The 27197-nt window shown below is 35.2% G+C and overlaps 2 protein-coding genes across 29 annotated transcripts in view; one reads left to right on the forward strand and one right to left on the reverse strand.

Annotated features, from left to right (window-relative positions):
- The window catches only part of LOC118273208 (uncharacterized), a 163524-nt gene that overhangs the window by 95379 nt on the left and 40948 nt on the right, over positions 1–27197 (reverse strand). The window lies entirely within an intron of this gene.
- LOC118273209 (uncharacterized) lies at positions 72–25462 on the forward strand. Of its 26 annotated transcripts, XM_050694295.1 has the most exons (27): positions 73–238; positions 2467–2491; positions 2584–2825; positions 2856–2884; positions 10456–10511; positions 10790–10813; positions 10904–10960; positions 14578–14592; positions 14748–14816; positions 14901–14933; positions 15475–15528; positions 15641–15691; positions 16314–16361; positions 16744–16809; positions 17416–17616; positions 18003–18062; positions 18143–18211; positions 21113–21190; positions 21478–21615; positions 21967–22032; positions 22931–22969; positions 23054–23092; positions 23259–23330; positions 23685–23740; positions 24611–24667; positions 24896–24943; positions 25347–25462. In XM_050694295.1, the coding sequence occupies exons 1-27, from the start codon at positions 191–193 to the stop codon at positions 25443–25445; spliced, it is 1839 nt and encodes a 612-aa protein (XP_050550252.1). In that variant the 5' UTR covers positions 73–190; the 3' UTR covers positions 25446–25462. The 26 variants fall into 26 exon arrangements, with proteins under 26 accessions (XP_050550249.1, XP_050550280.1, XP_050550252.1 ...); XM_050694256.1 differs by having other exon boundaries at positions 2584–2884; XM_050694228.1 differs by lacking the exons at positions 2856–2884; positions 10456–10511; positions 10790–10813; positions 10904–10960; positions 14578–14592 and adding exons at positions 2886–3000; positions 3313–3336; positions 3427–3483; positions 3682–3696 and having other exon boundaries at positions 2584–2855.

A 27197-nucleotide genomic window follows, 5' to 3' on the forward strand; every position in this document is an offset into this window, starting at 1 on the left:
CTTCACCTATAAGTAAAAAAGATTTACGATTTACTTTTACGTCGCTATTCAAGCCAATGCTCGTAAAATCGTATACATTTCATGCTTACTGCAATTCTATCAAATGCAAATGGCAGAAGCCAATTAATTTTTCAAGCCACACTTTAATTATAAATAATTCAAACTGGAAGGTGCCATGTCGTGAAGCATAATGTTTCGGTATCATTATTTATTTTTGTTTCTTATTGGGTTTAATTTGGTAAGTATCTAATTAAAATATGTTAATGTCAACCCAAAAATCTTTATAGTTTCGACTTGTTGTAATAGATTTGTTAATCGGCATTATCAAATCAAAAATTGTAAGACTCCGAATACATTCAACTGATCAATTTTGCTGCACTGATGGATAAACTAGGCTCTTCAAATTCCGTTGCGAGAGACACTCGGGGCTTCAAGCTACGCTTCGGCCACCGCAAGTGAGGGTCTGCGGACGGCGAGCAAGAAGTCGTCGTCGCCCGCCAGACCCGGGCGTACGGCGTATGTTTAATATTTTTATGAGAGCGACATATTTATAATATTATGATTATGATTGGACCCTCTTTAATAAAAAAATTAAACAATTTAGAATACAGGGTGACTTTGAATTCGACGTATTCCTCTCGGGAGGTGATAATATAACTAATTTCCTACAAAATTAGCCCTGAGGTCCTTGGGCGGAAACTAGTTTCTGAAGATATTCAACATTTTTGGTTTTGGCCGAATTGATTACAAAAACATCAATAAATCAAAAAATCTGGTTGGATTTTAGTAGTTTTAGCAGTTGCTAATACATCAGTTATCATTTATAAATACTAATAATGGCACAAATATCATTCATAGCAAGTAATTTCCTATCAAATTTTGTTTTGTGTCACTAATGGTCGATAGAAAACTGATTTATTTAAAAAAAAATATTGACACTAAGCGTACAAACTATTAGAAAAACTTCCTTGGTTTAGTAGCTACCCAGAAACATAAAATTATTTACAACATCTAATAAATGAATTAATGATGATAAGTAGAGTGTAAAGAGAAAAGGGCAACAAAAACATATTTATTTGCAAAAAATTGTTCAAATAACCTTTACGACGAATACATGCCCGAACACGCTTCCTTATTCTATGACCTCTTGTGAATATGCGTCTAATTTCGTCATTATTTTCAAATATGTTTTGGAGAAGAATTTCGATACACGGCCTATTCCGTCTGTATAAACAAGGGACTTTATGTAAAAATCAACCGGCGTTAGGTTCTGGTCATTGTGCATGCCATGTAGTCATGTAGAGGGACCGCCCGAACCGAGACATCCTACCATTGCCGCACAGTAGATCGATAGTGCTCTGATCAAACTATCACAATATCCATTATTAACACCAAAAAAGTCAACGAAAATCTAAAAAAGCAAAACCAACAGGATACGGTTTTGATTCAAATGTTTGGATAGGTATCATTAATAATGACTTGATTGGGCTCTACTTTTTACCCAATAATTTAAATGGTGAGAATTAAGATTAATTTTTAAGGAATGAGCTAGGATCATTGTTTTAAATTTGAATTTAGAAACAAGATTATGAGTTTATTCGAACACGACGATTGTTTAGTGCACTATCGATCTACTGTGCGGCAATGGTAGGATGTCTCGGTTCCCAAGTGTTATATTGACAGGGCGGTCCCTCTACATGACTACATGGCATGCACAGTAATCAGAACCTAACGCCGGTTGATTTTTACATAAAGTCCCTTGTTTATACAGACGGAATAGGCCGTGTATCGAAATTCTTCTCCAAAACATATTTGAAAATAATGACGAAATTAGACGCATATTCAGTCCAAGAGTGACCGTCATAGAGATAAGGAAGCGTGTTCGGGCATGTATTCGTCGTAGGGAAGGTTACTTTGAACAATTTTTTGCAAATAAAGATGTTTTTGAAATTGCCCTTTTCTCTTTACACTCTACTTATCATCAATTAATTCATTTATTTTTGAGAATGTTGTAAATAATTTTATGTTTCTGGGTAGCTACTAAACCAAGGAAGTTTTTCTAATAGTTTGTACGCTTAGTGTCATATATTTTTTTAAATAAATCCAGTTTTCTATCGACCAAATTAGTGACACAAAACAAAATTTGATAGGAAATTACTTGCTATTTTAAAACGAATGATATTTGTGCCATTATTAGTATTTATAAATGATAACTGATGTATTAGCAACTGATTAAAACTAAAACTACTAAAATCCAACCAGTATTTTTTGATTTATTGATGTTTTTGTAATCAATTCGGGATTTTTTTACCAAAACCAAAAATGTTGAATATCTCAGAAACTAGCCACTTTCCGCCCAAGGACCTCAGGGCTAATTTTGTAAGAAATTAGTTGTATTATCACCTCCCGAGAGGAATACGTCGAATTACAAGTCACCCTGTATATATAAAACAAATATTTGTTTAGGTTTACGTAGACTCCAAGTCCAAGGGTAAGTACTGATGATAAGCGCTAAAAGCTATGAAGTTTAGTTTTTCTTTTTTATGTGAAATATCTTAATACTAGCAATTTAATTTGATATAGGGAATAAAAATGATGAAACTTTGGAAAACAAAAAACGTCTCAGTGGTGTTATGGTGGTATCTGATGTGGATGGACTTCAAAACGAATCGCTAGTTAAGAAACATTTGAATGGCCCCAAAGCCAAATCTCTGCCTAATGAAGAATTTACTTCTGTAGAAGAAAAGAGAGAAGATAGACAGGATGATACTCCTGGAGAAAAGGACAGTAAGGACAATACTTCAAAGGAAAGAGAGGACAATGAGGTCAATTCTTCTGGAGGAAAGGACAATGAGGTCAATTCTCCTGGAGGAAAGGACAATGAGGACAATTCTCCTGGAGGAAAGGACAATAAGGACAATTCTCCTGGAGGAAAGGACAACGAGGACAATTCTCCTGGAGGAAAGGACAATGAGGACAACACTCTCGACAAAAAAGACAGTAAGCATCGTCCAAACATATTAATTTTGATTTGTGGTCGAAATTAGTAACCACCATAATATACAATCTTAGACTGATCTAGCTAAGGCTTAATATTATGAAAAAAAAGTAGTACTTCATTATGTACAAATATCGATTTGAGATCGATTTTAGATTCAGGTCAGATATGTCTGTTAAAGAGGTTGGTGTGTATAAACTCTTTTAAATAAAAGTAAATACTACAAAGACATTTAAAAAATATAGATTATTTTCCAATCTTTTCATCGGAAGTGTTAAAATTAGTCATTAAAAATTACTTTAATTATATTGCAGATCTTATCAGGCCATTGAAGGAAGGTAAAGCATAAAAAGTTATACGTAATTGCATTTAGCCGTTATTAAAATTAAATTGTTAGGTTTAAAAATAACAATATTGTTGATGAGCAGGTGACTTCTTTACTGCAAAAGAATTGTTGCCGGTCACTGAAATGTTGCTGAGCAAAGGTTTGTACTTAACGTTACATTATTTCATTACGCAATAAATTGAATGCAATTTCAGAGTACTTAAACCAAACTCATACTAAGGGTACAGAATTTAATTAAATATTATTTCAGCTGTTTAATTTTGTTTTTCTTATATACTTATTATGTACAGTGTTACTGTGAGCTATTTATATGCTATAATAACTATTTATTTTCCAGTGGAAAATCCAGGAGGTAAGATTCGTTAGTATTTGAAATCGATAGAAAATATTTTAAGAGTGTATATTGTACAAAGTATACGTAGATATATTGTTGGAGGCTTCCGACATACTAATAATTTAATTTTTCATTATAAATAAAACAGTTATTTTATCTTACTTTAGAAGGTAATGGAATTGTAACTTCATCAAAATCTCCCGAAGAACTAGCGGAAAAGATCTTTGCAGGATTCTGTATGTATTTTTTTATTTATTTTCATAACATCCTTTAAACAACGTTGGTATTCCATTAAAATAAAACTTATTAACTTTTTGCAGTTCTAACAACGAAAATTATTACCATTTTGGTTGGTAAGATATAATTTTTTGGTTCCTGTAATCTTAATATTTTCTCTACGTATTTAGGATTAGATGCTATGAAGAATTCACAAAATTGAGGTCAGAGCCGCGGGTATCCATAGGATACAGTAAGTGGAAGACTGATACGAGCTGATTACCATCTGCTATCCAGAGACAAGGGTCACTATTCCTTGACTGCTCGACCAGTTACCCAGTGATTCACATACACGGATCGCTCTTGTCGAGAAAGTCAACATCTTGATGCGGCCATTGAGCTAACTGCTCGGACTAGTTAATAAGACCAATTTCAATGTTAATGAAAAGTTACGTGCAACGAAGAGCGTGGTTCAGGGGGTGGGGGCACGACACCTGTCGCTCAAACTGTATGTACGTACGTACGTAAGAGTCTGACACTCCCTCTTTCTCACCCAAAAAGGGAGAAGTCAAATAAGGCTTAAAAATCTTTGGAGGGTGAGAGTAGCCGCAATATTTAGCATGTGAATGATGTGTAAATAAAGTAGTCAACGTTTAATTATTTTTCATTTGCAGATGACGACATCAAAGGTTTAGATGCACTTCAAGCTCTAGCATTAGACAAAACAGGTAATGGTTTGTTATTAAACAGTTTTATTTAGCTAGACTCGTTTGTTTGGGTCAAACTTAGTTATCAACGTGAGATGATTAACAGAATTAAATTACCTACCTAACATTTCAGCTGTGCAAAATAGGAGGCGAGCAACTCCAGTATATACAAAAAAATATGGAGGTAATAACTGTTTTTTAATAGTACATATACAATGTGATAGGCGTGGGACTTCTAACCCGTTAAGGCTGAGTACTACATCTAATTTTATCGACAAAAAAAATAATATGGAGGGTTGAACCCCTAATTGAAAATATTGAAAAATAGTGATTTTTTCGGTAAAAATAATTCACAAATGATTTTTTTTCTCACCAAAACATTATCAAACATATGAAAAAAGTAATGAATTAGTTAGCCAAGGTTATTAGCTACCGTTAATTTTTTTTGTTTCTACGACGCATACAACCTATGATATTAAAAAAAGTAAAAAAAATATTAAAATAGCCATAACTTTTTGTGGGGAATGGTGGATTCGACCACTTCGACCCCCGACTTTTGTCGATTAAATTAGGTGTAGAACTCAGCCTTAACGGGTTAGAAGTCTCGCCCCTATCACATTGTATATACTGATCAAACGAGCCGACAATTATTTTATCGAAATAGATATCCTCAATTGTAAAATAACTTATTGAATGTAACTAATTTTAATAATTTAGTTGATTCTCCTTTAGGGAAAGGACGTAAATCTAAGAATAATAAAAAGAATAAACGCAACCGCGAATCAAATACAGGTAAGTAGCAAATCGATAAATTTATATACAATGGACATGTAACTGAATAATGGAATTGAACTTTTGAATGGGCCGGCTCGACCAGAGTGATACCACGGCCTCTCAAAAATCGACATGAAATAAGGCTTGAGTTGTGTTTCGTTGTGTGAGTGAATGGTGTTCCCAATCTCCAATCCCCTTAAATTCCTACCCCCAAAAGGCCGACAACGCCTCTGGTGTTACGGATGTGGATGGACGGCGGCGATTGCTTACTATCAGGTGATCCGTCTGCTCATATACCGGCTTGTAGCATAAAAGAAAATAACTGTGTTTGTTCATTAACTGTGTTTATTTATCTTTGTACAAATCCTAGTTGATTAGTTGCAGTATATCTATGAGTCGTTGACGGTATTCATTGTTATGTATGTAATAATTATTTACTAACTTGTTTTAACATTCCTTTTTTTAGATGGCTTATCAATTTTAGACGAAGAAGTTGAAAAACTCAGTAAGTAGGGTTAATTAAATAACTAAAAGTAATTAATAAAGGTTTACAAAAAATAAAGATATTTTTTTTCGTTTCCAGTTGAAAGCCGCATTCTAAAAAAGCATCCACACAATATGTGTAAGCGACCGTATTGAACATAGTCTTATTACATTTTCTATAATACTTACTTTATTATATACACATGTTTTATGTAATGTATTTTTGGTGCATCAACCTGGTGCCGAATATTTTTTTTTTCTTCCTTTCTTACATTACATCAAATTTCAGATGAAAAAGAACACATTGAAACTCAGAACGAGTATTTCACTAGAATTTTTATGTATCAGAATGGTGAGTTTTTAAATATTTGTTTAGAGTTTAATAACAATCAAGCTGGTATTATAACATAATTTATTTTGAATATCGAATTGTCTTTTTCAGCGCAATCGTCGAGTCCTCAGTCAGCGTCAGCGGTAATAATTATACGTAAACTGTATAAATGGAGTAATTTTTACTGTTATACTACTCACGCGGGTGTCGTAGAGCCGATTAATTTTATAACACTAATAACCTATCTCAATCTAAGGGAACCATTAATATTATTATCAATTACCACCAGAAATGTGTTATGCTACGGTGCTGTAGTTGCGCTTGGCTTCCACCAATCATATACACATAGTTAAACACTGGTGGAAACGAAGTCACCTAAGTTACCTATGTTTTTTATGGAAAGATGCGTGTTGTGGGTGTGTGCTATGGATGCGTGCTATGGATGTGTGTAATGGATGACTTCCCTACTATCGATACATACCATACTCGAGCTGCGCATCTTCCTCGCACAGCTACTTTGCGGCGGCGAATTTTCATTGGACGTTTTGCTCACATCACTACATAGCTTAGTATCGCCGGAACTGTACTTGTTTCATGGTTTTGGCACACTCTCTTAAGCAGACAAGGTTTGAAGTCCAGTCGTGGACTGTCACGGTGTGTTTAAGAAAGTGTATTAAGTAACTGCAAACTAGAAATCAATTATGTTACATAAATTAGAAAAGTTAGTTTTTCACGATACATAAATAATTGTTTATATGAAAACTAAAACACGTTTTCACACAATTCGTGATTCAACTATTGTATAAACTCAAGTTTTGTACACGCAACAGTTCTTAATTAATTATTAATTCTAATAAATCAACGTATCTAATCATTTTATGTAGAAGTACCTACGTGTGGTAACTGCAATATTCTCATGTTCGAAAATAATAATAAAATAGATCTCTCTGGATTCTGTTACATGTGTGTGTGTTATTTAATTTGTTCGTCCATACGATTGTTGTACTACTTAATAATTTGTCGTTATTTTTCAGAAAAGTAATCTTATTAAAAAGGCGCTGGATCTCCACTTACACTTTCACTTTTACTTAAACTTCTTCAACAAATTAATTAAAATAAGTACGTATTGTGTGCTTACAAGTCTATAATTTTACGTTCAAAGTAGTTTTTGTATTAATTTTAAAGTCCATCTATTGTTCCAAACTAATTTCAAAAAGCGTTTGCATGTCTATTGATGTTCGTCAATTCATGACGAATAATAGTTGAACAAGTTGTAATTATATAATGTAATTTAGTTTTTATGAGTTACAAATGACTTTTTTAATAAAACTGATATAAATTTTAGACTAACCTTGAGGATGATGACGAACAGTACCGTCGGAAAAATGTTGAGGTAACAACAATTTTCTTAAGTAATGAGTCTTATTTCTTTAATTTTAAGTAGGTAAGCGTATTAACATAACATGCTAGATTAATTCATTTTACTGTAAAAAATTTAGTTAAGAAAAAACTATTACTTTTTTAATTCGTATATCATGAACAATGATAGGAATAAGTAGTGCTTTATAGCCTAAATTTTTAAGAACAGAGAAATGAAACGGAGTACTATATTTTTACCCGGACAACATTTTGTCCTAAGTGTCCTTAGTATTAAGTGTAATTACATTAAAAAATTATCTTCTTTGTTTTTACTATTATAAGGTAGTATTAGAATACAATAGGATCTAACTGTCCGTTTAATAGTTTTGTTGTTATTTAGTTTGAAATAAAATACATACAATTAAATATGTCAATTGCGTTTCAGGCCAACAAAACGTCTACTATCAATAAAGAAGAAAATAAGAGTATTCTGAAAGCACCTGTCTCTGCTACTACCATAAAAATAAATACTGGCCCAAAATAAATTATTCTTCTATTTAACTTTGCATTATTTTGCACCTGTAATCTCATCGGGACCTTTATGACACATTTTAGATAAAGAAAAAGCCGTAACATCGAGTAGATGACATTATATAAAAGTTATTGTAATGCGTTGTAACAAAATATAATTCAAAACAAAGTTTCAACTACATACATAGGCCCAACAGATTCGAAAATAAATAGCTGTGACATGCGGACGGACAGACAGACATGACGAATCTATAAAGGGTTTAGTTTTTGCCATTTGGCTACGGAATCCTAAGAAGTACCTAATTATTCTTTTATGTCCATAGGTACAGTAAGATATAAATAAAATAGTCTAACCTTTCACTAAGCACCAATTTTACCAAGAAGGTCACGTTTAAAAATAAATAAATGTTGATATAGCGTGCACAAAACGTAATGAACTTTAGCTCTACTGTAGAAGACTTGTCAAAAGTACATTGAACCGTCGGGACCCTAGAGGAGCTGGGGAACAAGGAAAGTTTTAACGATTTCTGAAGATCATCAGAAAGGAAAAATAAAAAAATTGGTAAATAGAAACATTTCTCTTGATAAGATGTATTGTTTTATTCGTCGTACGATTACGTAACTAGTAAGGAGTAAGGTCAATAAAGTGAAGGCCACACGCGCGGGCGTCCACGCTCTCCACGACCTGTGTAGCATTTCCCTCAGAAGTCGGACAAGGCCGAGCTACAAGAGACGTTCCAGATGTCCCGGAAACCAATGACATCCCTCACAACTTCCGTTTACGCTGCTCAATACTGCACCTTTATATTCCTCTATAGAAGCTTGGCTTTAAACGCCATGAGGTCAGATGATCACAACCCATCATTAACCGACGTTAGTTTGACAACAAGTAATTAACTCTTATTATTTATTAATTAACTCATTAATTCCGGTGATATTTTGTAAAAACATTATTGAATTATTCATACAAAACTTTTGAAAGACTTTAAATTAGGTAAAATAAACTTATGATGGGACTAGGTAGCTTTGAATCACAAATGAATGAGCCTTGCCTAATACACATTCGCGTAGTAAATTAGGGAATACGTTTAATTTGCGTCCGATATACATATAACGAGTTTATTACAACAAATAAGAAAGCGATTGTAGGCTACTTTGAATTTCAAATAAATCTATATTTCATTACCTAATGATATATTTTCGTTTACCTACAGTTTTATGTTATGTTAAATTGTAATAGTAGTCTTATTTTTTTGATGGTCATGACACTGAAATTGACTCTTATATATAAAAACCGAATTAAATCTACCAGCTTTACTTCACCTATAAGTAAAAAAGTTATCCTAGATTTACGATTTACTTTTACGTCGCTATTCAAGCCAATGCTCGTAAAATCGTATACATTTCATGCTTACTGCAATTCTATCAAATGCAAATGGCAGAAGCCAATTAATTTTTCAAGCCACACTTTAATTATAAATAATTCAAACTGGAAGGTGCCATGTCGTGAAGCATAATGTTGCGGTATCATTATTTATTTTTGTTTCTTATTGGGTTTAATTTGGTAAGTAACTAATTAAAATATGTTAATGTCAACCCAAAAATCTTTATAGTTTTGACCTGTTGTAATAGATTTGTTAATCGGCATTATCAAATCAAAAATTGTAAGACTCCGAATACATTCAACAATTCATCAATTTTGCTGCACTGATGGGTAAACTAGGCTCTTCAAATTCCGTTGCGAGAGACACTCGGGGACACAGGGTCTGCGGACGGCGAGCAAGTCGTCGTCGCCCGACCAGACCCGGGCGTACGGCGTATGTTTAATATTTCTATGAGAGCGACATATTTATAATACTATGATTATGATTGGACCCTCTTTAATAAAAAAATTAAACAATATTAGATATATATACAAAACAAATATTTGTTTAGGTTTACGTAGACTCCAAGTCCAAGGGTAAGTACTAATGGTAAGTGCTAAAAGCTATGAAGTTTAGTTTTTTTTATGTGAAATATCTTAATACGAGCAATTTAATTTGATATAGGGAATAAAAATGATGAAACTTTGGAAAACAAAAAACGTCTCAGTGGTGTTATGGTGGTGTCTGATGTGGATGGACTTCAAAACGAATCGCTGGTTAAGAAACATTTGAATGGCCCCAAAGCCAAATCTCTGCCTAATGAAGAATTTACTTCTGTAGAAGAAAAGAGAGAAGATAGACAGGATGATACTCCTGGAGAAAAGGACAGTAAGGACAATACTTCTAAAGGAGAGGACAATGAGGTCAATTCTTCTGGAGGAAAGGATAATGAGGACAATTCTCCTGGAGGAAAGGACAATGAGGACAATTCTTCTGAAGGAAAGGACAATGGGGACAATTCTCCTGGAGGAAAGGACAATGAGGACAACACTATCGACAAAAAAGACAGTAAGGATCGCACAAACATATTAATTTTGATTTATGCTCGAAATTAGTAACCATCGTGATAGAAAATCTTAGATTAATCTAGGCTACAAATATCGATTTGAGATCGATTTTCGATTCAGGTCAGATATAAATTTGGCTGTTAGAGAGGTTGGTGTATATAAAATTCTTTAAATAAAGGTAAATACTACAAAGACATTTAAAAAATATACATTCTAATCCAATCTTTTCATCTGAAGTTTTAAAATTAGTCATTAAAAATAACTTTAATTATATTGCAGATCTTATCAGGCCATTGAAGGAAGGTAAAGCATAAAAAGTTATACCTAATTGCATTTAGCCGTTATTAAAATTAAATTATTAGGTTTAAAAATAACAATATTGTTGATGACCAGGTGACTTCTTTACTGCAAAAGAATTGTTGCCGGTCACTGAAATGTTGCTGAGCAAAGGTTTGTACGTAACGTTACGTTATTTCATCTATACATACTATACATATAATAAAATCGTAGAAAAGTGCTGTCTGTACATTGAAAATAAAAATAAAAAAAATAGCAGGGGTTATTGTTATGTCGATGTCGAACCCAAAAATGTAATTAACTTTTTTTTTGTCTGTTTGTCTGTTTGTCTGTGCGCGCTAATCTCAGAAACGGCTGATCCGAGTTGGATGCGGTTTTCACGAATATATTGTGGTATGCTTAAATTTACATTTAGTGTTTGTTTCATGTCAATCGGTTCATAAATAAAAAAGTTATGTCAAATTAAAGAATCACGTCGAACACTATTCTATGCTTATACCATTAATCTCCGCAACTATTTGACGGATTTGGTTGAAATTTGGTACAGATATAGTTTAGAACCTTAGAAAGGACATAGGATATAATAAAAAATAAATTTATTCCGGACATACAGCGCCATATATTGTTCAATTCCGTACTTATAGTACGGAATTGAACAATGTCGGGCTGTTCCTATACTCCGTAGATTGATGGCGTTGATCGCGCAATGGTGTCATTACAATTGTTCAGTTCATGTTATTGGTTTTAATTCATCGAAAAAAAGTAAATAAATAGTAAAAAGGTATGAAAAAAATAATATCAATATAATTAAACTTTTAGTACAAAGAAAATGCCCGAACGGAGTATAAATAAATAATCCAAGTTGTCTTTATCCTCGATAGATGGCGTTGGGATAGAAATAGATCGCGCTATGGTTTCGTTACATTCATTTGGTTGGGTATCGGCCGAGCGCTTCGGTACTATCGTAGAAAAAGTGTATTATCTGTCGTATAATTATTTGTCTGTAGTGGTCCTGCTGTTTCGTATTTTCTAAATTGGTTTCGTTGTATTTGTCAATTAATAAAATTATTTGTTGAATTTTGCTGGATTTCTGGTTAAACTATTTAACGTAGGTTTAGTTTGATATCGATTATTAGTAGTTACTGTAGTTAGTTTTTTTAATAAAATTGTAAGTCTAATTTATAAATTAATTAGATTAGATTTAAGTCGTTTCCTTTAAATTATTTAGTTTAAGCTTGGTTATTATAGCATAGAGGATAGGTTGTAATATAATTTCTTTTTTAATTGTTATAAATTCGTAATTCGTAGCTTTCTTTAGTTTTAAGTTAGTTTTCATCTTAAGTTCGGTAAGATTATAATATTTCTTTAGTTTAAGTCCGTTTTTAAACTATTTTTTCAATGCCCTAAGTGAGTATACATCTATTAAATTCAAACGCAGAGCTCATTATGTTGATTTTTGAAGAGTTCCCTGGAATATCTTCCACATCTCATTTTTGAAGAGATCCCGCGAGATCGGGAACTATGTGGTTAAAACCAAAAAATTGCCGGAAGTCACTATTCCACGCGAACGAAGTCGCGGGCAAAAGCTAGTACATATAATAAAATCGTAGAAAAGTGCTGTCTGTACATTGAAAATAAAAATAAAAAAAATAGCAGGGGTTATTGTTATGTCGATGTCGAACCCAAAAATGTAATTAACTTTTTTTTTGTCTGTTTGTCTGTTTGTCTGTTTGTCGGTTTGTCTGTTTGTCTGTTTGTCTGTTTGTCTGTTCGTCTGTGCGCGCTAATCTCAGAAACGGCTGATCCGAGTTGGATGCGGTTTTCACGAATATATTGTGGGATGCTTAAATTTACATTTAGTGTTGGTTTCATGTCAATCGGTTCATAAATAAAAAAGTTATGTCAAATTAAAGAATCACGTCGAACATTCTATGCTTATACCATTAATCTCCGCAACTATTTGACGGATTTGGTTGAAATTTGGTACAGATATAGTTTAGAACCTTAGAAAGGACATAGGATAGTTTTTATTTCAAAAATCAAAAAATAAAATCTATACTTATAATAAATCTATAAAGAGGTCAATTCTGTACATGAAATATATTTCCAAAATAACTATCGGCGGGTGATTAGTGGTCGATACTGACCACTAATCACTGAAATTTACAGATTTTTTTTTGTCTGTCTGTCTGTCTGTATGTTCTTTATAGAAATAAAAACCACTCGACAGATTTCAACTACGATCAATAGGAGCAGAGCAGTAAAGGAAAATGTTGGGAAAACAGGAGAACTTACTCCATTTTTCAAGCTTCCGTCGCATGTGCAACCTTAATGGTTAAAGCTACACAGAAATAATGTAAGACAGAAATGTTCTCCTTAAAATTGTTTAAAAAATATTCCTCGACAGCAAATGTCTATCTCTTAGGGTTGACTCACAATAACACGTATAACTCCCGATAGCTTAGCAGTTCAGAGCTTTCTGATTATATTTGTCTACTCTTACGTTTATAACACTCTCATTCATTCATTCATTCATTCATTCATATTATAATAAATCTGTAGAAGGGTCAATTCTGTTCATTGAAAATATAGAAAAAATAAATAGCAGGGGGTGTTACTGGATCGATACCAAGCCCAAATATGTGATTAATTTTTTTTTTGTCTGTCTGTCTATATATGTTCAGGCATCACGTGAAAACTAACGGTTCGATTTCGATGAAACTTGGTATAATTATATCTTATTATCCTGGGCATAAAATAGGTTACTATTTATCCTGGAAAAATCCGTAGAAAAAAAAGCTTTATTTTTCAGTTTTATTCTGATCAACAGCAATAGCTCAATATTATTAATTATTATGGGATCTCCTTAATTATTATGGGCCTCGCCGTATTTGGGTCCAATAGATATTTCTAAGATGTCATTGTCAGAGTTACTCAAAATGGAGAAATAAAACTTCCACGCGAAGACCGACATCTGCGCGGACGGAGTCGCGGGCGGAAGCTAGTTACGCAATAAATTGAATGCAATTTCAAATGTCTTATGGTCAAACGTAATACAATAGGGTAGATGACTAATTTTTATTTTAATGTCCGTCTTGTAGATTTTTTTAAAATACTAGACACGTATTTTTTATTTTCTTACGGAAATAAATACTTTCGAAGATATATCGATTTGAAATATCGCGTGACGTCACTTTAGAGTACGTTTTATACTCTATAGTCACGTAGTTAGCTCCCACTCCTAAACTTTAATTTGTTTTATCTAAGTATTGTTATCTTATATGACAAAATAAAAAAATACGTGTCTAATATTTTTTCATTACCTAACTGATGGACTAATTAGATTTTTAATTTTCATACCCCGTCATCATCCCTATTGTATAGATTTATGGAAATCAGAAGACTGAACAGTACTCTTACTACAGAGACATTTAGAGATTACTTAAATTATTCCTTAGTTAACGATTTTGTATTGAAAATGATTGCTAAGGAGTGGGTTAAGTAACCATTAAATATCCCTAAGTACGGCGGTTAGTATGAGTGTGATCACAGTTTGCCTTATGTTTAAATTAATCGAAACGAGAGAGCATTCGGCTCCGGATTGGTTTATTCGAGCCGGCCAAACAGAGTACGTAAACCAAACTCATATTAAGAGTACAGAATTTAATTAAATATTATTTCAGCTGTTTAATGTTGTTTTTCTTATATAATTTTTATGTACAGTGTTACTGTGAGCTATTTATATACTATAATAACTATTTATTTTCCAGTGGAAAATCCAGGAGGTAAGATTCGTTAGTATTTGAAATCGATCGAAAAAAAATATTTTAAGAGTGTATATTGTACAAAGTATATGTAGATATATAAGTGTGGAGGCTTCCGACATACTAATAATATTATTTTTCATTATAAATAAAACAGTTTTTTTATCTTACTTTAGAAGGTAATGGAATTGTAACTTCATCAAAATCTCCCGAAGAACTGGCGGATAAGATCTTTGCAGGATTCTGTATGTATTTTTTTATTTATTTTCCAAACGTCCTTTAAACAACGTAGGTATTCCATTAAAATAAAACTTATTAACTTTTTGCAGTTCTAACAACAAAAATTATTGCACTTTTGGATGGTAAGATATAATCTTTTGGTTCCTATAATCTTAATATTCTCTCTACGTATTTAGGATTAGATGCTATGAAGAATTCATAAAATTGAGGTCAGAGCCGCGGGTATCCATAGGATACAGTAAGTGGAAGACTGATACGAGCTGATTACCATCTGCTATCCAGAGACAAGGGTCACCATACACGGACTGCTCGAGCAGTTACCCAGTGATTCACATACACGGATCGCTCTTGTCGAGAAAGTCAACATCTTGATGCGGCCATTGAGCTAACTGCTCGGACTAGTTAATAAGACCAATTTCAATGTTAATGAAAAGTTACGTGCAACGAAGAGCGTGGTTCAGGGGGTGAGGGCACGATACCTGCCGCTCAAACTGTATGTACGTACGTACGTACGTAAGGGTCTGACACTCCCTCTTTCTCACCCAAAAAGGGAGAAGTCAAATAAGGCCTAAAAATCTTTGGAGGGTGAGAGTAGCCGCAATATTTAGCATGTGAATGATGTGTAAATAAAGTAGTCAACGTTTAATTATTTTTCATTTGCAGATGACGACATCAAAGGTTTAGATGCACTTCAAGCTCTAGCATTAGACAAAACAGGTAATGGTTTGTTATTAAACAGTTTTATTTAGCTAGACTCGTTTGTTTGGGTTAAATTTAGTTATCAATGTGAGATGATTAACAGAATTAAATTACCTACCTAACGTTTCAGCTGCGCAAAATAGGAGGCGAGCAAGTCCAGTATATACAATGAATTATGGAGGTAATAACTGTTTTTTTAATAGTATAATATATACTGGGTGACTGGTGAGATACCTTCAATATTTGAGGACGTGATAGTATGCGAACATATATTATGAAATAAAATAACATAAAAATGAAATATTAAATAACTTCTTAGTAAACTTCGTACACAGAACACCGAGAGTCCAGTATTTATTTATTTAACTGCGGAATACTTGGACACCGCTCGGACGCACGGGTCGCGCAGCGCGCTATCAACACAGAATACATAGGTACCTACACTGTACAGCTGTTGCCTAACTACATCGAGACCTATTCAAATTTCACTTATTTTTAGAGACATTTCGATAAAAAATTAAGTACCTATTTTTTTATACCAAGTTAACGAGAATCGAGTACCGAGTACTCTCCATAAGTATTGAAGGTATCTCACCAGTCACCCAGTATACTGATCAAACGAGCTGACTTAACACTTGTACTGCTGGCATTTTTGGGATGAGAGATTGAGGTATTGGAGATTTTAGGGTCAAGGTGATAGAAGGATCATCCGTAGCTACTATATATGTAGATAACATTTGTGTTTAATTGTTCTGTGAACCTGTAAATTAAACGTTTTTATTAATTTAATTTAATTATCTTAGGAACTTTGTTTGATATCGAAGAAACGCCCCGGTCAAGCCAGTTTACATGTAAGTAAAACTAGTTACAAAAGCATAAAGTAAACCTTATAATATGTAACTTCCAACATGTCGAAAAGAAAATTATTGTTATCCAATAAGCAGCAACAATCTTGATCTTCTCAACTTTACAACAATGTGGACAAGCCAACCACGATTGAAGCGTTCCTGGATAACATAACACGCGTTATTCGTGGCCGTAATCCTCGAAATATGATGCAAAATTGAACCTTCCGAATGGACCATTTTAACGGAGCCGTGGACAACATTTACATGAAGATCTTCAAAAAGTTAATGGCAAAGGCCAATTTATCGATTCCGTTGTTTTTTTTTTTAATATATGTATGATGCATATTTGAGTATTTGTTCGGTTAAAAGTTATTTTCGTTTTCAGTATTGTTTAAGGAAAATTCTCCACGAAGAACTCTTTCGAAACCTGGCCTAAGAAGTAGAAACAGAAGTATTGTATTTATTTATTATTTATTATTACATTAGGACGACTGCCTCGTTGGCCGAATGGTTGCTAGTTCGACTGCCGGGCAAGGGGTCTCGGGTTCGATTCCCGGGTCGGGCGTAGTATTACTGGGCTTTTTTCGGTTTTTCGAAAATTTCTCAGTGGTAGCACGGAGTCTGGAAATGTGCACGGTATATGGCAAAAGGCTCACCACCTATTACATGGGACTTACAACATAAATTGTGAAAAGTGGGTGTACACAGAGGCATTACATGCCATATTGTGCACCTCTGTGGTATTTAAATTCATTATAATGTTATATCATTTTAAGGTTTATTTTCATAGTTACTTATATCCATGTTAGTGTTGGTTACAGGTACACCATAGAAATGATCTTGTCAGTCAAAAAGAACTTAATGATCATATTTAATTAGTTGAAATTTTAAATCTCAATTTGAGCAGCAGAACAAATATAAAACATACAAAAACGATTTTCAAATATTTAATCACAATTTTATCGTTGGTGTCGTTAAGTCCAATATACAGTACCTACTAAAGTATTTTAAGGTAAATTCCAAATTTTTGATTCTTTCCTAAAATATATCATTCTAGAGCGTCCGATAACTCCGCCTCCTGGTACAATTTTGAAATTGGAAAAAAATATGCAACCGAATAGGCATTTGATACTTAACCATCGAAGTCGCAAGTCAAATAGAGGGAGAAAACATATACAAAGAGACATAGATCAAGACTATGACGACGAAGACAAAGAGTCTCAGCAAATTAAAGAGGGGGAAGAAGCAAAGAAGAAAGGTACGTATTGTTATTAACCGTAGGTCCATCTTTATATATATAATTCTTCTGTAAGTGTGTATGTCACTCAACTTCTCTTAAACGACTGGACCGATTTTGATGAAATTTTTTGTGTGTGTTCAAGGGGATCTGAGAATGGTTTAGATTCACAATTTTGTTCGCTGGACAATGTTTTTTTAATTAATTAGTAGTTGTTGATTTTGGAATGTTTTACATTGGATCCGACAAATTTTCAAATTAAAGACGTGTTGACAGGACAACGTCTGTCGGGTCCGCTAGTATTACTATATCTTTTATCGAAGTAGATATCCTCAATTGTAAAATAAGATATTGAATGTAACTTAAAAATCTTTCTAATTTTAATAATTTAGTTGATTCTTCTTTAGGGAAAGGACGTAAATCTAAGAATAATAAAAAAAATAAACGCAACCGCAAATCAAGTACAGGTAAGTAGCAAATCGTTAAATTTATATACAATGGACATGTAACTGAATAATGGAATTGAACTTAAGCACATTTTACACAGAAAATGCAACCAAAAAACAGAAAAAGAAGACAAAACGTAATAATAAGAAGAAGAAAAACATCCAGAGTCGTGAGTAGAATACCTTACTTTATGAGTTTGGTAGAGACATTGTAAACAAGACAGTCGAACCAAAAAGCCATTGGAAGATTTTTCCCCCATAAAAAAGGGTTTTAGGGTTAAAGGGAGTTTTGATTTTTGGACATGTAATCCGGCTTGCCCATATGCATCTATGATGCTTGTCCATATAATGCTTGCCCAAATTCATCTAGGTATAAGACTTGTCCACATTGAGTATCTACTCATAATAGTTCACAGCCTTTCATTTCGGAGTCTTGGGGAATAATAGAACTGATATATGAATTCACATTTTAGGAAACAGAGAGTAAAGTTCCCTAATGAAAAGGAGGATCCTCCGACCAGGCGAGGTGATCAGCCTGGCGGGCTTACTGCCCAACTGTTGTTCGTTGGGATTTTCTATCCGTCTTAATTCGCATGTAAACTTCATATGTGCGATGCAGGATATTTGTGACGTCATCCGTTGATTTGCTCGTCGATAGTCTATGTGCGACTTCTGTCATCTGTCACTTGTCAGAGTGTCGCCACATCACTCCCCCCCAAGACCGGAGGTCGATTCTGTTGAGACGGCTGTCGATGCTTGAGATGAGCGGTGCCAGAGCCAGTGTAGAAATTCCCTAGTTCCAGTGAGTCGGAACTGTGCCGCTAAATGCCCAGTGAGACGGGTGAGCGGTGCAGGGTGATACTCCAGTGAGTCGGAGTAGTGAAGCTCGCAGTGTCCCACGGTGAGTCGGGGAATAGATGCTGCGAGGGTAGGTGCGTAGTGGCTGGCGTCTGCGTTGACGGGAGGAAGACGTCCTCAGACCGTGTGCAGAGTGCTGTGCCTAGACGCTGATGAGGCCGTAGGGAAGAACCAGGCTGCATATCTTCGATGTAGCGTGTGGTGGTCCCTGATGAGGCCGAGGATGCTGGTTGGCTGCGACTTGATTACCGCTCAGCGGAGAAGTGATGGGTGAGGGAGGTGGCGATAAGGATGACGGTGCTGATCTGCTCCGTGAAGGTTGCTTTCAATCACGTCGGGGGTCACCACTTTAGGGAACAGCGAGTAAAGTTCCCTAAGCAAAGGAGGATCCTCCGACCAGGCGAGGTGATCATGCCTGGCGGGCTTTCTGCCCAACTGTTGTTCGTTGGGATTTTCTATCCGTGTTAATTCGCATGCAAACTTCATATGTGCGATGCAGGATATTTGTGACGTCATCCATTGATTTGCTCGTCGATAGTCTATGTGCGACTTCTGTCATCTGTCAACTGTCACTTGTCAGTGTCGCCACATCACTCCCCCCCAAGACCGGAGGTCGATCCTGTTGAGACGGCTGTCGATGCTTGAGATGAGCGGTGCCAGAGCCAGTGTAGAATGTCCCTAGTTCCAGTGAGTCGGAACTGTGCCGCTGAATGCCCAGTGAGTCGGGTGAGCGGTGCAGGGCGATACTCCAGTGAGTCGGAGTAGTGAGGCTCGCAGTGTCCCACAGTGAGTCGGGGAATTGATGCTGCGAGGGTAGGTGCGTAGTGGCTGGCGTCTGCGTTGACGGGAGGAAGACGTCCTCAGACCGTGTGCAGAGAGTGCTGTGCCTAGACGCTGATGAGGCCGTAGGGAAGAACCAGGCTGCATATCTTCGATGTAGCGTGTGGTGGTCCCTGATGAGGCCGAGGATGCTGGTTGGCTGCGACTTGATTACCGCTCAGCGGAGAAGTGACGGGTGAGGGAGATGGCGATAAGGATGACGGTGCTGATCTGCTCCGTGAAGGTTGGTTTCAATCACGTCGGGGTCACCACTTTAGGGAACAGAGAGTAAAGTTCCCTAAGCAAAGGAGGATCCTCCGACCAGGCGAGGTGATCAGCCTGGCGGGCTTTCTGCCCAACTGTTGTTCGTTGGGATTTTCTATCCGTGTTAATTCGCATGTAAACTTCGTATGTGCGATGCAGGATATTTGTGACGTCATCCGTTGATTTGCTCGTCGATAGTCTATGTGCGACTTCTGTCATCTGTCACTTGTTACTTGTCAATGTGTCGCCACATCATTTCCCCCCAAGACCGGAGGTCGATCCTGTTGAGACGGCTGTCGATGCTTGAGATGAGCGGTGCCAGAGCCAGTGTAGAATGTCCCTAGTTCCAGTGAGTCGGAACTGTGCCGCTGAATGCCCAGTGAGTCGGGTGAGCGGTGCAGGGTGATACTCCAGTGAGTCGGAGTAGTGAAGCTCGCAGTGTCCCACGGTGAGTCGGGGAATAGATGCTGCGAGGGTAGGTGCGTAGTGGCTGGCGTCTGCGTTGACGGGAGGAAGGCGTCCTCAGACCGTGTGCAGAAAGTGCTGTGCCTAGACGCTGATGAGGCCGTAGGGAAGAACCAGGCTGCATATCTTCGATGTAGCGTGTGGTGGTCCCTGATGAGGCCGGGGATGCTGGTTGGCTGCGACTTGATTACCGCTCAGCGGAGAAGTGATGGGTGAGGGAGATGGCGATAAGGATGACGGTGCTGATCTGCTCCGTGAAGGTTGGTTTCAATCACGTCGGGGGTCACCACTTTAGGGAACAGAGAGTAAAGTTCCCTAAGAAAAGGAGGATCCTCCGACCAGGCGAGGTGATCATGCCTGGCGGGCTTTCTGCCCAACAGTTGTTCGTTGGGATTTTCTATCCGTGTTAATTCGCATGTAAACTTAATATGTGCGATGCAGGATACTTGTGACGTCATCCGTTGATTTGCTCGTCGATAGTCTATGTGCACTTGTCAATGTGTCGCCACCACATCATTGGTAGATAAGGTTATAAATAAAACTTGATGTATGTGGTGATACAGGTGTATTTAGGCTATGGCGAGCGCGTAACAGGCGGCCTGTAAACTTTATTGCTACTGATGGCTTAATATGATAACTAAATTACAAAAGTATTGCTGTTACAGATAAACTTGACGCCTCATTGTTGAGAACAGGTGACGTAGCGGCTAGCATCAGCAACAATAAAACCGACAAGAACGAGGGTGAGATACATTATACAAAATTAAATGAAAAAGAACACGAGTAAATAAGTATTTGCAATGTTCAGCATAGCGTACACTAGAGCACTTAAATCATTTCTTCAATTCCCTTGGTCGAGTAACCAAAATTAATAGCCGAAATGTATAACGCTAATTACTCTCATTATAAAATTGTTTTTATTCAGTGCTTATATTAAAGACTTTTCTGTGAATGGTGAAGAAATAAGATATAGGTACTAGAAACTCAGGTAACATGATTTGCTGGTATTATATAAAATCTACATGTGCAGGTATAGTTAGTGGTGTCACCACAACAATGAAACCAGTGTGCACTTGGCGATATGTCTGCGAAAATCATTTGATCTTAGACACGTGCAAGTTACACACGTCGTGCCTTGACGATGTCAACAATACGCCCAGACTGGACCGTGAGCTTTTTTTATTTATCATCTTAAATTCGATAATCATCATCTTATCCTGCTTCTGTATTTTCCCCCGCAGGACGTAGTAGACCCTCACTCAAAAATAACGCTCGAATTACAATTATACCTTAAAAAATATCTGCAACAGTATGGGAACAAACTGATGTAGCTTTTACTTATCTTATGACCACTACTTAAAACAAAAATATGACTATCAAATGTAAAATGTCTAACAAAATAACATCTGTACTTAAACTATTAATTAATTTGGAATTTATTAGATAGTTATATTTTATTGTAGTCTTTTCATCTTAGTCTAGTAATGAATGAATATTATACGTAATAAAAAATTCACAGGGGTATTCGTGGACCATGAAAAAGAGAAGGAAGAAAACAAGTTAAATGAAAAATTTCGGAAAGCGTGTAAGTTTGATTGATAAATAAACTGTTACAATCTCCAAGATAACGTCACCGTCACGTCTTTTATCCCCAAAGGGGTAGGTTGCACATTACGGCACGTAATGCCACTATACAATCTACACCCACTTTTCACCATTTGAGTTATAAGTCCCATGTAATAGAGGGTGAGGCTATTGCATACTGGGCACAATTTCAGCCTCCGTGCAACTACTGAGATATTTGCGAAAAGCCGAAAAAAGCTAAGTAATACTTTGCCCGATCCGGGAATCGAACGCGAAACCCCTTGCCCGGTAGTCTCAGCAGATTTCTCCAAAATAATTACAATGAATATTCAAATCTAACTTTTGCCATCGACTTTGCCAACATTACTAGAAAAAAATGTAAGACTTGTATGTTGTTCCAAAGTAATAAGTATTATAATCTATGCCAAATGAGGCTTGGAACAAACACATACTTATGTATTTAAGAGTGGGAGAGTGGGAGAGTCACGCTTCGGTACGAATGGGCCGGCTCGACCGGAGTGATACAACGGCCACACAAAATATCGACGTGAAACAAGGCTTGCATTATGTTTCGTTGTGTGAGAGATTTGTGTTCAAACAATCTTTAAATTCCTACGCCCAAAAGGCCGGCAACGCCTCTGGTGTTTTGGGTGTTGACGGACGGCGGTGATTGCTTATTATCAGGAGGTCTGCTCGCTGCTCGCTCACTGACTTACATTTATATATAGTAAGATATATTATCATTAACTGTGTTTATTTATCTTTGTACAAATCCTAGAAGATTAGTAGCAGTATACCTATGAGTGTTTGACGGTATTCATTGTTATGTAATAATTACTAAGTCATGTTTTAACATTGTAATAATTATTAACTCATGTTTTAACATTAATTTTTTTTAGTTGGCTTATCAATGTTGGACGAAGAAGTTGAAAAAATCAGTAAGTAGGGAAAATAAAAGAACTAAAAGTAATTAATAAAGTTTTACAATATGTAATTTAAAAAAAACTTTTTTTGGTTTCCAGTTGAAAGCCGCATTCTAAAAAAGCATCCACACAATATGTGTAAGCGACCGTATTGCACATAGTCTTATTACATTTTCTATAATACTTACTTATATACACTTGTTTTATGTAATTTATTTATGGTGCATCATCAAAAATAAAAAAAATTCGGCACCAGTGACGAATATTTTTTTTTCTTTCTTTCTTACATTACATCAAATTTCAGGGGACGATAAATCACATGAAAAATATGAAACTCTCAACGAGTATTTCGCTAAAGTTATTATGTATCAGAATGGTGAGTTTTTATATAATTGTACCTAAATTTATTTAATCTAGTTATATTGTAGTGGCTTGCGTATAATTTAATTAAAAAAATATCGATTTCGTGGACATGTCATGGTAAAAAGCCTTTGTAAGGCATAAGAATATTTCAGACAGTGTCAAATATATTTATAAATCAAATATATAATGAAATAATATTATAATCGAAATACTACAACTTTACATTTCCATGAACCCAATGCGTTATGCATTTCATATTTGATATGTGTATATTCGATACATATATATCAAACTCGTATTGTTCATGATAAATAAAAAAAACTATTCAGTTAAAAACATACTTTGTATATCGAATTGATATTTTCAGCACAATCCACCCCGAGACCTGATTCAGCGGAGGGTGCCGAGCATGATTATGATGAGGTAAATAGTTCAAACACATAATAATTTTACGTAAACTGCATAAATAGAGTAACTTTTACTGTTATACTACTCACGCGGGTGTCCTACGGCCAATTCCAATAACCTACCTATCGGTAGATGTGCCTACCAGAGGTAGAATTTTGACACATTTTGTATGGAGCTTATGTCAAAATACTACCTTTAGTAAGCAAATCTACCGATAGGTAGGTTATCGGAATTGGCCGGTAGAACCGATTAATTTTATAATACTAATAACCTATCTCAATCTAAGGGTGCTTTATCGCCAGAGATGCGTTATGCTACGTTGCGTCGGATGCGTTTGGCTTCCACCAATCATATTCCGGACTAGAATATTAAATAGTCCACATTTATCACAAAATTAACAATAATTTTTTTATAAAAATCGAACTTATGCTATAACGTCTTTCGTGGTACATGAACTTGTAACAAAATCAACACGAATCCTAAAAGTAATCATCAACAACCATATTTGGTTTGCCTATAAATCTTCTGTAGCACCTATAAATGCAACAAATTCAAAACTTTAAAAGTATTATTATAAAAGCCGATAAACGAGCAGACGGATCACCTGATGGGAAGCAATCGCCTCTTGAAACACCAACAGAGGCGTAACAAATACGTTGCCGGCCTTTTGGGGATTAGGAATTTAAGGATTGTTGGGGAATCAAGGATTGGGAATTAATTAGTTCTTAATTCTAATAAATCAACGTATCTAATCCTTTTATGTAGAAGTACCTACGTGTGGTAACTGCAATATTCTCATGTTCGAAAATAATAATAAAATAGATCTCTCTAGAGTCTGTTACATGTGTGTGTGTTGTTTAATTTGTTCGTCCATACGATTGTCAGTTTCAGAAAACTCCTCCTCTCTATAAAATGATTAAGATACATTCGGCAGAATATCAAGTACGTATTGTGTGCTTAAATGTCTATAACTTAAGGTTCAAAGTAGTTTTTGTATTAATTTATTATCTATCTATTGTTCCAAACCAATATTATTAAAAAGCGTTTGCATGTCTTTTTATATTCTTTAATTCATGACGAATAATAGTTGAACAAGTTGTAATTATATAATGTAATTTAGTTTTTATGAGTTACAAATGACTTTTTTAATAAAACTGATATAAATTTTAGACTAACCTTGAGGATGATGACGAACAGTACCGTCGGAAAAATGTTGAGGTAACAACAATTTTCTTAAGTAATGAGTCTTTTTCTTTAATTTTAAGTAGGTAAGCGTATTAACATAACATGCTAGATTAATTCTTTTTACTGTAAAAAATCTAGTTAAGAAAAAACTATTACTTTTTTAATTCGTATATCATGAACAGTGATAGGAATAAGTAGTGCTTATTAACCTAAATTTTGAAGAACAGAGAAAAGAAACGGAGACTTCCTCAGTACTATATTTTTAGTATTGTAATATAGTATTAAGTGATTTACATTAAAAAAATATATCTTCTTTGTTTTTACTATTATAAGGTAGTATTAGAATACAACAGGATCTAACTATCCGTTTAATAGTTTTGTTATTATTTAGTTTGAAATAAAATACATACAATTAAATATGTCAATTGCGTTTCAGACCAACAAAACGTCTACTATCAATAAAGAAGAAAATAAGAGTATTCTGAAAGCACCTGTCTCTGCTACTACCATAAAAATAAATACTGGCCCAAAATAAATTATTCTTCTATTTAAGTTTGCATTATTTTGCACCTGTAATCTCATCGGGACCTTTATGGCACATTTTAGATAAAGAAAAAGCCGCAACAGCGAGTAGATGACATTATATAAAAGTTATTGTAATGCGTTGTAACAAAATATAATTCAAAATTCGAATAACCGTTACAAAACTACACCAACCTACAAAGTTTCAACTACATACATAGGCCCAACAGATTCGAAAATAAATAGCTGTGACATGCGGACGGACAGACAGACATGACGAATCTATAAAGGGTTTAGTTTTTGCCATTTGGCTACGGAATCCTAAGAAGTACCTAATTATTCTTTTATGTCCATAGGTACAGTAAGATATAAATAAAATAGTCTAACCTTTCACTAAGCACCAATTTTACCAAGAAGGTCACGTTTAAAAATAAATAAATGTTGATATAGCGTGCACAAAACGTAATGAACTTTAGCTCTACTGTAGAAGACTTGTCAAAAGTACATTGAACCGTCGGGACCCTAGAGGAGCTGGGGAACAAGGAAAGTTTTAAAGATCATCAGAAAGGGAAAATAAAAAAATTGGTAAATAGAGACATTTCTCTTGATAAGATGTATTGTTTTATTCGTCGTACGATTACGTAACTAGTAAGGAGTAAGGTCAATAAAGTGAAGGCCACACGCGCGGGCGTCCACGCTCTCCACGACCTGTGTAGCATTTCCCTCAGAAGTCGGACAAGGCCGAGCTACAAGAGACGTTCCAGATGTCCCGGAAACCAATGACATCCCTCACAACTTCCGTTTACGCTGCTCAATACTGCACCTTTATATTCCTCTATAGAAGCTTGGCTTTAAACGCCATGATGTCAGTTGAACAGCTGATCACAACCCATCATTAACCGACGTTAGTTTGACAGCAAATAATTAACTCTTATTATTTATTAATTAACTCATTAATTCCGGTGATATTTTGTAATAACATTATTGAATTATTCATACAAAACTTTTGAAAGACTTTAAATTAGGTAAAATAAACTTATGATGGGACTAGGTAGCTTTGAATCACAAATGAATGAGCCTTGCCTAATACACATTCGTGTAGTAAATTAGGCAATACGTTTAATTTGCGGCCGATATACATAACGAGTTTATTACAACAAATAAGAAAGCGATTGTAGGCTGCTTTGAATTTCAAATGAATCCTTATTTCTTTTGAGAATTATGCTTGAAACTGAGTTATATGATCTATACGATCTATACTTACTCTCTGACGTAGTAGCTATTATATAGATATGTATTAAGTACTCTAATATCTTTAATATCTTGTGATTTCTATCAACGACTCATTGAAATATAATAATAGTGATGTTGGCATATTGCAATCAGTGAAAGTCCAGTGCCATAGGCGAGTGGTATTGTTATGTCGTGACCTTTAGACTGACAAGCTTTGTGTGGGTGTTGCACCTAGTGCACGACCGACCAACACTTTCAAATGTCGATTTAGTTTAGTCAGTATATTGCTCTAGAAATAAATACGGAGTTTGGTCATAAACTGTACAGGTACACAAGGATTTAAGTTAATCATTCCTTCTACAAATACATATTTCATGCAGTATTACAAACTTGACTTTTAAACGATACGTGTATAAGTGACGAAGATGCATTTAGAATTCAGATCACTGAAGACTTAGTCTGAAAGCATGCATATGTACTCGTATGCTCAGAGCAGCTCGCTTGCATGATATTATAACACTTCTAGATAACT

Source organism: Spodoptera frugiperda, chromosome 1 (assembly GCF_023101765.2).
Source record: "Spodoptera frugiperda isolate SF20-4 chromosome 1, AGI-APGP_CSIRO_Sfru_2.0, whole genome shotgun sequence".
NCBI classification, from domain to species: Eukaryota; Metazoa; Arthropoda; class Insecta; order Lepidoptera; family Noctuidae; genus Spodoptera; species Spodoptera frugiperda.